The sequence below is a fragment of the Leptinotarsa decemlineata genome, unplaced genomic scaffold (assembly GCF_025532065.1).
Source record: "Leptinotarsa decemlineata unplaced genomic scaffold, Ldec_3_MD MMD2_tig00026336_RagTag_RagTag, whole genome shotgun sequence".
Lineage (NCBI taxonomy): Eukaryota > Metazoa > Arthropoda > Insecta > Coleoptera > Chrysomelidae > Leptinotarsa > Leptinotarsa decemlineata.
The window spans coordinates 893,274-907,926 of record NW_027412692.1 but is presented as its reverse complement, the minus strand read 5'-3'; the positions used below and the strand labels follow the sequence as shown (position 1 = coordinate 907,926).

General features: G+C 31.7%; 2 protein-coding genes and 1 long non-coding RNA gene across 3 annotated transcripts; 2 read left to right on the top strand and 1 right to left on the bottom strand.

Annotated features, from left to right (window-relative positions):
• Positions 1–1,485: 1,485 nt before the first annotated feature.
• LOC141485808 (uncharacterized) lies at positions 1,486–13,418 on the bottom strand. Its single transcript, XR_012467477.1, has 3 exons — positions 13,239–13,418; positions 1,916–2,046; positions 1,486–1,765 (listed from the first exon to the last, which is right to left on the bottom strand). It is a non-coding gene; the product is annotated as an uncharacterized lncRNA (long non-coding RNA).
• On the top strand, positions 2,063–9,459 carry Tfb1 (Transcription factor B1). The gene is made up of 9 exons (XM_023160328.2): positions 2,063–2,352; positions 2,410–2,582; positions 3,995–4,160; positions 4,511–4,712; positions 5,431–5,662; positions 6,478–6,699; positions 6,800–7,022; positions 8,880–9,055; positions 9,113–9,459. The coding sequence occupies exons 1-9, from the start codon at positions 2,199–2,201 to the stop codon at positions 9,227–9,229; spliced, it is 1,665 nt and encodes a 554-aa protein (XP_023016096.1). The 5' UTR covers positions 2,063–2,198; the 3' UTR covers positions 9,230–9,459.
• On the top strand, positions 11,559–13,672 carry mRpL22 (mitochondrial ribosomal protein L22). Its single transcript, XM_023160339.2, has 3 exons — positions 11,559–11,827; positions 11,917–12,130; positions 13,414–13,672. The coding sequence occupies exons 1-3, from the start codon at positions 11,630–11,632 to the stop codon at positions 13,632–13,634; spliced, it is 633 nt and encodes a 210-aa protein (XP_023016107.1). The 5' UTR covers positions 11,559–11,629; the 3' UTR covers positions 13,635–13,672.
• Positions 13,673–14,653: the final 981 nt, after the last annotated feature.

Sequence of the window (14,653 nt, the reverse complement as noted above, 5' to 3'; positions counted from 1 at the left end):
TTTACCTATCAATAATTTGTAGAATAGGATCTATGTTTATTCAATATTTAGTGAATAGTATTTTTCTGAAACATTTGTTTCACTTCGTGCCTATGGGAGGGGGATGGGGCTTAATTTCGATATACCTCCCCGGCTGCGTCAATGAGATAATTGATATACTACCAGAAAATTCAATAAAAGTGTTAAAATGTGATAATTCAGCTGGATATGAGTGGAATATAACATTTCTAAATAATTTCTTTCAAATGTGATGAGAAGACTGCAATTTAAGAAAATAAGATCAACTGATAGAAATTACGAGACCCATATAAGAATTTTTTTTAATTTCTACTAAATTTTTTACTCGCTACGACCGGTTTCGTTTTGTTAAACCATTTTTAGATTACGAGAGAGGCGTATTCGGAGTGTGTTTCGGTTTGGAGGGGGACAAATATGACCAAGAATTGGAAACAAGTTATATTCCGAAATCTATTCCACGTTTTTTCTGAGTGAAGTATTCTGAGATATGGTCTGGGGAATTGAAGTACATATATATAAAATAGTCAATCCTCCATCATTGTATTTCCTGAATACGATTCAAGAAGTTTCAAAGTTAAAAATGATCGTTCGGGACTTGCAGTAAGTACCCATAGGTAGAGTACAGAATATTTTTAGAAGTGAATTACTACAAGAAAAAACGTTGAAGCACATAAAGCCATAGCCAGGACTCTAGTTCGGGGAGAAATTTGTTGCTGCAAGGTATTTGGATCCGCTTCCAAATATATTTTCTCCAATTTGAAGAAAACTAAGACATAATCGTAAAAGTTGTCTCCAGCGATGACGAGTTTTATAGATTTTATCACTCGTTAATTTTTAGAACGTACAAGTTTTTACTTCTGAGGATTTTCGAGCATAGGGAAGTGACAGCTGATTAACGGTAAAATAGATTTCAAGATAGAAACATATTTATTCTTGCGATAATATTTACTTGGATCATTCGACCATATATAGCATTTCTCGACAACGTTTCAGAATATTTCAATAAGTTTTGGTCCCCATACTCCATTCTCATAAGATATCTCGAAGTTTCGATCACGTATCTCTGGTTCAGTGTACTTCACAAGGACTAACATCAAAAATAACTTGTGGACCTTATTCTCCTTCAAATATATCAGGCATAAAGCAAACTGTTCAATATTGTTAGTCATTATTTGAACACTGACTCGTAACATATGCAAGATAATAAAACAATTTTCACATTATTACCTTCACTAAAGATTTGGTTTCTTCAATATCAGCAATGATTCTGCCCAGTATATGATATTATTGCATGCATTTATCATTAAATTCTGTATCAATGTGCTAAAATAATTTGCATTTTTTACACAATTCAATAAAAATAGTCTCTCAAAATCTCTTTCTTATATCCAAAATTCGAAAGGGTACACAAAATGTGCTGCTCCTGTAGTTACTTGCATTTTGAAGGGCTCTTTGATAGCCATAAAGAACACGGAATCTAAATAATAAAGAAATTCCTGTAAGTAAAATATTTCCCTTCTTCAGTTATTAACGATAATCAAATTGTTGAATTATTCTAGATAGATCTTTAGATTGTATATACAAACAATCAAACGTTCATGAAACGAATGAATAGATAATGAAAATCCGAAACAACCTTTAATTTCATAAAATAACATTGGATCTAAAACACCTCACATGGTCATTCTCCATGGTATACATACAGAGGTGTGAAAGTTAGTGTATGATTCAAACTTCCATCGTGTACCTGCAATATTCAAAAAGTATTTTCAATGTCTTTCAATTTCTGGAGTTGATAATTTTCGCTTAATCTTTCATTTAAGGTGATTCGATTAACTACATTCGCTCATATCACCTTCCAGTAGATCGGGATCATCCTGACCACATTATTCAATACCTTTATTTTGGGAATAAAACGGCTACATGGAGAGTGCACTTGACCTTCGTACTCCCACCCTCCATAGATTTTCAGCATGTATAACGATTCTTTCAGATATTGGCCATAACAATCAACAATCAAGTGTCAACCTAAAAAAGAAGAAGTAAATAGCGAGAATAAGGTTATGAGTGAAACAACTTAAAGGTTTTGTTTTGGAAGTAGTCAAGGGTCCTTAATTTTCTATAAGTACCTATCCAAAAATAATTTTCATTTTCTAACATAAAAATTATATTTTTAAAACATGTCTACGTCCATGGAAGACGTTCTTTTACAAGTACCCCATGTACGTTATAAAAAAGGTGATGGGTCACTGTTTCTCATGGACCAGAGATTGATTTGGATGGTAGAAAACAAGGACACTGTAGTTGTATCACATCCATATGCAGATATAAAGTGTGAGCATTTTACTATACAAGTTTTAACCATTTTTGAATGTGTGTTATATTTTTTAGCTCAAAAGATTTCTCCCGAAGGAAAAGCTAAAGTCCAGTTACAAGTTGTCCTTCATAATGGGGTTTCTTCCACATTTCATTTTACAAACAAAAACGGGCTTGAAGCTCAATTGGCCGATAGAGATAAAATCAAAGAAATGTTACAAAGCCTTCTCCCGAAGTTCAAAAGAAAGGTGAGAATTTACCTGAGATCTGTGGTATTGTTTTATATTTGATAGACTAGTACTGCAAAGTCAGATGAAAAATGTGAAGAATTGTGGTCTACAGTGCATGTCGAGGATATATATCAGTCTAGACTCACTTCAATACATTTTTTTTTATTTTTCTTATCGATGGAGAGTAGAGAGTTGAAGACAAAACATGCTCTTGTAGGATCATTCTATCTATTTCTTTTTGGTGTAGTACGTTTCAATAGATCTGACCGTGCTATTACTTATCAGATATCTATCGTCATGTACTTACATTTTTTGGTGCTATTCTTTAGTCTACAAAGTAATTGAAAACGGTGATTAGTAGACAGGCACATAAACTGCCTTGAAATATTTGTCCGGAATCACGTGACAATGAGCTGAAAACCTCATGTTAACCTAATATGAAACAAGTTGTGATTAGTTTTTTTCATTTTTATTATCACCTTAGTTGTGTTTTCACATATTGCACAAACACAAAATTCATACTTATATACTAAACACACATCTCCCGCGAAATAAGGCCAGTTAGGAAAGGGAACTCAGCATGTTGCAGCATAGAGTTCCTCAGAGCAAAGTATAAATTACATCTAATAATTTCATATGTATTTATGATAATTGTACAAATATTAGAGTTACAATTTGAATACAAATACACAATGAAAGTTTCACAAACGTTTTATTGAAATTTCAATAACATTATATTATGTCTCTTCAAACAGAAATTTATCTGGATATGGACTAAAATATCTATACCTACTTAACTTCCAAAAGTGATCAGTAACAACCAATTCATTTATCTTTAAATTGTAAAATTATAAAATGAACTAAGGAAATTTAATTACTTTTTCAAACTATATTGATATAGCAAAGATTGGTATTATGTTTTTGAGAATTCTGTGAGTTTGCTTCTACTAAAAATGAGTTCAAAAATGAGAGGTTTTAAAAGAATACTTTGAAAATTGTTCCAAATCTTGTTCTCGATCTATACCAAGCATAATGAGAAAATAATTAGAAACTCCTTAACTTCATTGAAAATACTTATCTTTGTTTCCAAAATTTAGTGGATATAATGAGAGTTCTAGACTAACCATCTTCCCTACCTAGATGTAAATGAAAGTCCCTATTTATTTATTCTTGTTTTCAGAATTCAATATTTGAAGATGGAAAAGTAGAAAGCCAAAATCTTTCTTTCCCAAAAATAAATCTCTCCAATAAATATACTCTTTTCAATTAAAATGTCAAAGTTGTAATGAGTTTCTTGGATTGAAATATATTTGAAATATCGATAAACAATTTCAAGAAACGAAAATATCTTTGACTAAAGGCTTGCATCATTGTGTCTGCAAGTCTCCAAAATGAAAATCAAATTACCATCCTAATTATGTTTCCAACAGGTAGACAAAGAATTAGAAGAAAAAAATAAACTGCTATCCAGTAACCCTGCCTTGCTACAATTGTACAAAGATTTAGTCATAACCGAAGTTGTATCTTCCGAAGAGTTCTGGTCACAGCATGCTCAACAGTATACTCAAAAACAGAAACAGCAACCCCAGGAGATAGGTTAGTAATATAAGATTGAATTATTGGTCTCTGAAATGATCAGCAATATTTTTTGGAAAAAAATCATGAAAATACATCAGTGTTACATCAAAATGTTGAATGTAGTGAATATTCCTTTCCTTTTTTGTATCAGAAACATGTAAACTTCAACTTATCACATGGATGATTCCATATTTTCAAATCTTTCAGCTGGTAACATACTACAGTTTGACTATATAGTGTATCACAACAATATTTTTTTCAAATACAGTTGACATTTTGATATGACAATGATGATATTGATAATAAATTTTCATAAAGTGGTTGACTGTTTCAAGCAAATCTAGTTGATCACTGTTTTACTGTTTCAGGAGTTTCTGGTGCATTTCTGGCTGACATAAAACCTCAGACTGATGGCTGTAATGGGCTCAAATATAACATCACTCCCGATATAATTGAGTGTATATTTAAGACATATCCAGCTGTGAAGAAAAAGTATATTGATAATGTTCCCTCGAAGTTATCAGAATCTCAGTTTTGGACAAAATTTTTCCAATCACACTATTTTCATAGGTAGCATATTCATATTTCTAGTATATGTGGTTCAAACAATACCATACAGTGTATGCTAAAAGTGGCCGATCACAATGCCAATCTTTAGCTACTTCAGATTCAGTTGGAAATGTATTTTTTTTTATTTCAATGGAACACTGTGGGACACCACTACATGAAGAAAGCATAAAATTTAGCACACCGTTGGAATAAACTGAACGAATTTATTATTTAGACAATTTAGATATCATAATTGAAAAATAGTGTATTACTGACAACAGAGGTTTGATCATTTCGGAACTTTTCGTATACCCTGTAGGCAAAAAGTATTGGAATAAGAACTCTTATGGAAAAGTTATGCAACTTATCATTGAGTGGAATGAAATTAAATATATTACTATTTTTGTTGAATCGAAGGCTTTGGGTTGTGTCTTATTGATATTTTTCTCTAAATACTATATTAGAATTATCTTAGTAAAAATTGACTACAGAGAGTTGATAAATCAACTACAGAAAAACTTTATTTGTGAAATTATAAAACAACAATAAAAATAAAAACTAGAATGAAAATTAGTTGGCGCTCCGGGGCGACTTCATTGATTCCAGTGGCGCATTCCTCTCTCTCATGAAACAAAGTGTAGGGTGTCTCCAGAGGCTCCAATAGATTCAGTACATCGCCAGGACACTTCGTGACAGTACTATCGTCAAACCACCAAACCTTATAAGCCTTTTTTTTCAGAGATCGAAAATATGCCGAAAGCAAAGACATATTCACAGAATGTGGTAAAATAGATGATCAGGAAATGAAAAAAGACATACAAAGTGGTGTTAAGGATCCCTTGGTAAACTTGACAGAGTTTGAAGACAAAACTTTTGATGAGGGTTTTGGTATTGCTACTGAACAGTCATCAACTAATACGGGTACAGTTAGCCAGGCTATGATAAAAAGATTCAATCAGCATTCAATAATGGTGAGTATATGAAATCATTGTTATCTATCTGATTATGGGCTATTTACTCTATTAATTCTCACCAAAAATACAATTACAATTTCACAACAGAAATTTAATCAATTTTCAGAACATATTGCCGAATTATTTGCAGCATTTTTCATTTAAATTCTCTTTGCCAAACTGAAGGTAAATTTGAATTTCCGGTGTTGTACTATTGAAGATTTCTTTTCGAATAAATCTTAGATTAGCAGTATAAATATTTTGTTAAAAAAAAATAACAGTGGCTTCAAATTTCTAAGAACAACAGTTCTGTTGCTAAACGGGTTTCAAAATACTGACTGTACTCATTGATCGCGCTTCTCAATTACGGGATGATAATGCTAGTGCAGTATCCATGAGCACCGCAGATAAATCTTCAAATAGTTTTCAAACAAAATATGAGATATTTCCCATATCTTGCCATTTGGATTTGTAAAACTTCTTTGTCAGCAGACAGGAGCTCTCCAAATATATTACCAAAGTCTTTTATTATTTCAATATGTTGAAAAATAAACAAAACATCATATCAATTTATATTCACCTGCACAAACTTAACTACAATCTGAAATTCAACTGTTTTACATATCGTCATATCATATCATCGTTTACTCTAATAATAGGATTTCATAGTTCAAACTCTATATTAGCTCTAACCGGAACCCACAAACCATCACTATTTTCAATCTAGAGTTCACACTGAACCTATAAATGTGGCCCCAATACATTAATATCAACTTTAAACCTCTGTGAAGCAGTTCAAATTTCTAAATGCTTTCAAAAATCATTTTTTTCAGGTATTAAAATCATCTAAAAACCAAGGCAGTGATACTCCTGTGCAAGAAAATGGATTAGATCCAAAAACTTCCAGTACAAATGGTCTAAAGCCTGGTGCCAAAGTAAGGGACGATGGTTCAGTTAGCAAAAGACAAAGGATATTAGAAAAGATAACTTATGATGATTTAGAAGATACCAGTGAAAGTACTATTCAGAAGGGCGTTCCTTTGAGTTTATCAAAGGTAAATTTCATGATTAGTTTTCTCATTAAAGAGATTCCTTATTCTATGTGTATTCATTTCGAGAAAATTAAATATTGCTTACTCCAAAAACCCTGTTCAGGTCGAAAGGTATTTACATGGCCCCATGCCTGATTCTGCCACAGAATATTGGAATGCAAATGAGGCATCTGCAGTTTTGAGAGGAGTGGCTCAAGAAACAAAACAGTGGGGAAAGAGACATCCATCTAATAATTTAGTGAGCCCCGCTGCGGCAGTGGGAGCCTTAGGAGAACTATCACCGGGCGGTGCTCTGATGAGAGGGTTTCAGGAACAATCGTTAGCTGGTAAATAGTTTTTGTGTTAGTTGAAGGTGGTGGATCACACTTGCCGAAAAATTTTAAAAAAAATAAAGGGTTCGACTTTTAACTTCTCCGTCTCTATACAAAGTTCAAAATAATAAAATATTTGTGGATGAATATAATCATTTTCTCAGGGATTTTTTAATCACTTCAACTCTTTTTCTGTGTGTTTTTCATTTGTATATTTTATTCCTCAAGACATTACAGGGCCAGTTTTGAGGTATGTGTTTTTTGTCTACTAATTACAATGAAAACAGGTTTGTGAGACTGTGGTGACTATTGATGCATGCATTTTTTTCTGATTTTTTTGCCTTACATACTCATTTGCAATTTGCTTCATTGAGAAAAGGAGTTGAAGAAGTGATCCACTATGAATCTCATGTTGAGAAATTGGACCATAAAGAAGTGAACTTAGAAAGTAATGAATCGCAGAAAAAAAATTGTAGAAAAGTTAACAGTGATTTTTTTTGAAAACTAATGCTTATACTGAGATTAGTTGAAAATTAGATAAGCAAAAATGTAATAAATATGAAAATGATCAACAAGTGTTATCAAAGTTCTGAAGTGCATTTACTAGTCTTATTTAAGAAGTTACATAGAACATTTTGATTATTATATCCAAGAAACTGTTCTTAATACTAGAGAGAAATAGTTTGTATTTTAGATTTCCATCCAAACAGTAGTTCGGCAGCAAATTATATTTTTATTTGAATACAATCATTAAAATTGCAAGGGTTATATTTTCAGGAGTGACTAATTTTTGGGAAAGTCTTTCGTCTTTCTACTAGTCCATCTTGATACAAAAAAATGTGGGAATCTTCCATAGAAAGGAAGGAAGCAATCAATTTTAAAAGAAGTAACTCTATACATAGATGTGTAGATCATGCAAAGGAGTAACTAAAAAGTTACTTCTTTGGAGTAGTAGAAAGCCAAAAATTTTCTTTCCTAAAAACAACAATCATCATCTGTTTTCTACAACTTAACATACTGTATGGAGGAGAATTTTTAATACTTTGATAAAGCCTCTACAAGCCATGCAGAATTCCTTATTAAAAATAATATTAAAGAAAGGTAAACGATTTTCAACCCAAAAACTGTATGAAGAAACCAAATTACTGAATGTTAGAGCACACTACTGCTACCAGTGTTTGATTTGGATGTTTTCAAATTCAAAAAAATATACAACGACAACTTTCAAAAAAACTAGATTTACTGATAATCAAAATGTTAGAACCCCCCATTACCGAAAATCCCATACGCAAAGATTCGTCTTTTTTTTCGGGCCAAAATTATATAACCAGCTTCATATGGAGCTTGAAACAATATCAAAAATTGAAAAATTCAAATCTGCTATCAAAAAGTATATTTAAAAAAATTCTAAAATATTTGACGTATTCACCCCCATTGTAATTTCAATCAAATTTTGATTTACTGTCACTTTTATGTTTCTTTTGTTCTAAATTGACAATAAAAAATAAATAATTTTTGTTTGAATTATGTAAGCATGTACTGTTAAAGGATATTCCAACTATGAGTGGAATGAAACAGCACAAACAGGCATTCTGATGCCTAGGTGTATTTCACCCATTTGTAGTGGTTTTGTCATATGTTAATGACTAAATTTCACACATTTGTACTGAAAAATTTAAATAAATTTGATTTGATTTGATTTTTTTCAAGGTTGCTAGCCAAGTTCTGCCCATTTTTAAAGAGCTTTCGTTACCAATAGAAGTTCCAAAAATTATTTAATTTAAATTTATTTTCTTCTGTTGTTAATGAAGAATCAAAAAAATGTTATGCTCAAATTCTGTTCAAGTTTAGTGACTCAACACTATTTTTCAGAATTAGTACCTGCAGATATAGAAAAGGAGGTAAGGAATCTGTATCTTGCTCTTTGTGAACTGTTACACCATTTCTGGCATTGTTTTCCCCCCACATCGAGCAACTCAGAAGTCAAACTTGTTAAGATGCATGAAGCATTAAATAGATTCCACACTGCCAAATTAAAGCCATTCGAGGTAAGTACTCATAATAAGTTGTAATGATGAGTCATAATTTTTCTTTCTTGTTTTTAGGATAAATTAATGAGAGAATTGTCCCCGCTCTCCCATCACCTGACCAAACACTTGAATCAGCTACTGAATGCTGCCTATCAAAAATTCAATAACTGGCAAAAGGTCAAAGGTCGGTAGAACACAACTGCCAAGTTCTCATTATTTTTTGGTCAAAATAGGTAGAGCAATATTCATCAATTTCACAGTACCATCAATATGAAAATAGGATAATTATTATTAAGACTCATATTCCTTTTCAATGGTGCTGTAAAATGTTTTTCCATGTTTATAACTTGTAAGTCATTTTATATGAGCAGTCTTTGTTTAATTTATTTCAACTGTTATTGATTAAATCATGATTTATTTGATTCGTTTTTTTTTCTTGATACCTAGTCCTGAAAACTCAACATTTTATAGTTTTCTCTTCTATTCATGTTCCTAACTCATACATTTGATACTAGATATTTCTCTTTTATCTCGTCATAATGAAATAACTGATAAAAGTATATTTTGAAACAGCATTCCTTCATATAAAAAAAACTTCTCTGGACTATATTTTATTCCACAATACCTATTTTATGAAATCGAAAAAATATTTTCGAATCTTGACAACCATGGGTGCTTAATACAAGTGAAATAAATTTGAATGTTGTATCAAAAATTCTTGTGCCTTTCATTCACTAAGTTGAACTATACTCATATAGGGTATAGGAGCAGTTTTTGCATTGAATTCAATCCATGTCAAAGCTTTCACTTAAAGCTTGCACTAATGTGAATGCAATGATAATCTTTTTTCTGAACTGTTACTTCATGGTGAAATTAATGTTATCAATAATTACGTTTTACACAAATCAACGCCTAGCCTGATATTTTGTTAGCTCTACCAAGTCTATTTGAGAGGAGTACTGTCGCAAGGTGGCGGTGCTACCTCTCAAGGAAATCAAAGAATTGTTAAAATGACATTTTGTATTGACATTTCTGTGAAGTATTGAATTTGTTAATTTAACAAAAGTTGTCTGAGAATTCCTTATACTATGCTAAAACCAATAATGATTGAGAGTAGAAGTAAGCCCAGTTGACAGCAAATCGAGGGCGTGCTTATTAATTTTTGAGAGGGTTAAGAATGAAAGAAAAATTCTTAGTACAATTAGTTAAAATATTCATACACATTTTTTATTTATTTCATTAAAACTTTGCAATATCGTAATTTACCTAATCGTTGTAGTCATTAGGTGGGCCTTATGAAAACGGAGTAATAATCGTGGTAATTATAGTAGGTACCAAATAAATTAACAATATTAATAAAAAACACAATATATATATATATGAAATCTGAAGTTTTCACGGATAGGAATATGCTGAACTGGTTTTTCCGGGTATTTGATCCGTGTAAATGATATTATCTCTAATTTCACCGACGTTTCGACAAAATCTCATTTGTCATTATCAAGGTGTGCTGTTACGTGTTCAGAAGTTTGTTGACCTTGCTCAGCACACCTTGATAATGACAAATGAGATTTTGTCGAAACGTCGGTGAAATTAGAGATAATATCATATACACGGATCAAATACCCGAAAAAACCAGTTCAGCATATTCCTATCCGTGAAAACTTCAGATTTCATATTCAATACCTTAACGGGGAGATGAGGTCAACTGAGAAGAAGAAGAACGCAGGTAAAACTCAACAACATTTAAATAGTAGGTAGTAGAGGGTTTATGGACTACTCTATCTCTGAACACGTAACGAATACCATTTTACCATTATAGTAAGAAGTGATTTGAGCAAGGTCAACAAACTTCTGAACACGTAACAGCACACCTTGATAATGACAAATGAGATTTTGTCGAAACGTCGGTGAAATTAGAGATAATATCATATACACGGATCAAATACCCGGAAAAACCAGTTCAGCATGTATATATATATATATATATATATATATATATATATATATATATATATATATATATATATATATATATATATATAATTTTTTTTCACTATTGGGTTGCAGCAATTGATAAGTGAACTCTTTATAACTATTCTCAAGCTTTCGAGTATTCGAGTAACTTAAACTCATCGTCAGGGGTACTACAAAATACAAATTACAAATTTCTGATAATAGAATATAATATAAATGTAAATGTATAAATTTTCGTCTAATCTTCAACCTCAGATTCGTAACTGTTGCTACCGCTATCATCAAAGTGAATTATGATTGGTTCAATATTGTGTTCAATACGGTTGTCTACGTCCCACATTTTTTGCTCCATTTTAAAACATGCTGCATGCATTTCTTCCAGTCTTCTGCAGAAACAGTTCGAATAGCTTCTTGTAGGTGATGTTGCACGTCCACTAATTTAAATGTTCTGTTTTCTCGTGCCACATATCCTTTTACTTGCGCCCAGATTAATTATATTGGGTTTAATTCGCAGTGGTATGGTGGTAACCTTAAAACTGTAATTCCACGAAGAAATAAGAAGAAGAGAGTCGGGGTTATGTTGAAATGATTGCAAAAAATAATTTTTTATAAATTATGAATATGGCACTAACAAAAGCATGTTGGAGACTCTCTGATAAACTATTTCTACCCACAACCAAACAGTTTCAAAAAATTCATACCACGGGCATCGTTTCAGCCTGGGCAGACGAGCAAGAAGCTACAAAAAAGTGGCTTAAATATAATGATAAAATATACCCTCCCCAATCCCCAAATGAAGAACCAAGACCTGCTGTAAATACACATTCTTTTAGAGAAACTATTTATCCTCTTTTGTACATACATTCTTTTAATAAGCAATATTGAACGATTTTATTTTTTAGTATGTTTGCCATCAAAGAACAAATATTAAATACAGTCCCTGGAAAATGTGGTACATAGCCAGTTTTATAAGAGGGATGCCAGTTGATGAAGCTATCAGACAACTGAAGTTTGTTCTGAAAAAGGGGGCCAAGGATATCAGAGAAGTGCTGGAAGAAGCTAAGGAAATTGCTGTGAAAGAACATAATGTAGAGTTTCCCAGTAATATGTGGGTCGGTTAGTATGACAGTGAATTATTTCTAATTTTGGAGAAATGGTATGCTTTGAGATGAATCTATTCATCAGTATCAAGTTGTAAGCCACGGATTTAAGTCGCAAGAACTTAACAGATATGCAAGTTTTCATAATTTTTCTAGTATCCCTCAATTCCCACAAAATATTCTTAGGTAATTCTTGGTAATATGAAGAGATGTTACAACAGAGTGTTAATTGCAACCCTCTTATCAAAAGATGTTTTCTTCATGAAAAAATGTTCTAACATCAACTTTTCACATGATACCAACAAGTAAATTTATTTTGATTTGAGCTAAAATATTTCGTCTGACCAGAACTTCTAAACCTATTCAAAAAAGCCACAATTTTGACTAAAAAGTGTTTATATATTTCTGGTACTGTACATTAAAGAAAATTAACGAACTTTTCCAAAAAATGCTAACACAATTTCATACAACATGCGAAATAAAATAGATATATCTTCCAATTTCACCTCTGGAAATTGCTTAACAGTCTTCCAATTACATAAGTTTGGTTACATATTCAATCTACTGTTGAATACATTTTTAGCTTATCGTACCTTTCATAGTTTGGGTGAATTTTAAAATGTTTAGACTCTTATTCTCAATGTATCTTGTATTTCTAAAACCAGTACTGGTCCCAAACACCAGAAGTGCAACACTCTTCCCGAAGCGTATTTTACCAAATATCTTCAAAAGTTTTCATATCAAAAAGAGTATTTCACTCCTGGTGTTTGGGAACAGCACTTGTTTTGGATATATTCTATGCCAGAATCTCTAATTCTTTTTTTTATTATGTTGTATTTAACTATTAACACCTTTTTTCTGACTAATCTAATAGGTTTGTGTGATGTCAATATGTTTTTATTGCAATATGTAACTTTCTAGTTTCTATTCATCATTAAGAGTTTTTTTAAGTTGTTCGTTAGGGTTTATTCATGCACCAGTATTAGTTCGCAAGTTTTAATAAGCTGTTTGTAGTTGGATTATTAATTCAGTGGAAAATGCATGCAAGAATATACATATATTTATAATGAACTATTCCTTTATTCATTTCAATAAACAAATCTGTTTTTATCATAAATACTTACTCATAATTTCTATGTAGAAGAGCTGTAAGTTCAAAGTAGTAACAAACTTGAAAATTGCTACTTAAGACTGATACATCTTTGAATTGGCTTGCATGAATTCACATTGACAGCTTCACTAAATGTGTACAAAATATAGTATAGTATCAACTTTAGACATTTCTATTTTTTGTTCTAGCTGAATCTTTTGTTGGGAAAGGAGTGGTTATAAAAGGAATGCGAAGGCATGCTCGAATGAGATTTGGCATCATTAGATATTTCCATATCCATTATTTCGTAAGACTTGAAGAAGGAACACCTCCTGAACATTACTATCTGCCTTATCCCAAGAAACCCCATGAACAGCTCAGTGACTGGTTAGAATCGATGAGAAAACGAAAAATCATAAATTCCTTGTAATCCTCTAGTTACTCCTAGAATTATAACAATTTCAACAACTATATCTTTCATTCCATTGTCACTGCCCAAAACAGTTTGTCACTTTTTTTTGATAACAGCGACTCAATTGATTCTACATCTGATTTTATAAAATCAAGTGTGGAAAATAACTTGAATTATTTAATATCAAGAAAGGTGGAAACAGGAAACACTATCATCAATTCTTCAAGTGTTACATGTTGCATTTCACTTATGAAAAAATCGCTCTCCCCCCTGAGTGACATTGACTGTAACCAACTTAATTTCCCTACTCAGAATTAATATTTTGAAAAAATCATGCAAACTAAGTGTCTGGATGCACAATCAAATCAAAATATGCTTTATTACCCAAGATATAAACATCTTATTGGCAAAGTCTAGTAAAGTAAAACATGTATAAGGGACAATTAACAAATATAAACTATAAAATAATGCTTAAACACCGGAGCAGAGTATATGGACAGAACAATATTAAGTCCAGCTGAACAGCTACAAATATAAGTACATGAATTTATAAATATTAAGTAAACGTAAATATATAATTCTACATAATGAACATTGATAGCCATTTTGTGTTGGTTTCAATAACTTGTTTACACAAAGCTACATGTCAATTATTCGATAGAGCCTTGGTAGAATTCGTCCACACTATAATAAGGCCTCCCAACAAGGTATTCTTTCACTTTCTTTCTGAATTTCTTTCCATTATATATTCTCGCCTTAAATTAATGGGAAGGTGGTTAAATAACTTCTTGCTATTGAAAATAATAGAATTTTGTGTAAGGGCTAGAGAAGGTGTGGGAAGGGAAACGGAGTAAGACTGACATGTACTATAAGTTGCGGTGTTCCTAAATTGATTTTTATATTTTTTGTGGATAAGACAAAATAAAAAGACATACTAAGTTCAGAATTTTTTGCAAATAATGGGCGGCATGAATCCCTGTAGCTAGCCTTGCATAAATATCTGATGGCTCTTTTTTGTAGAGAGAATACCATATTGA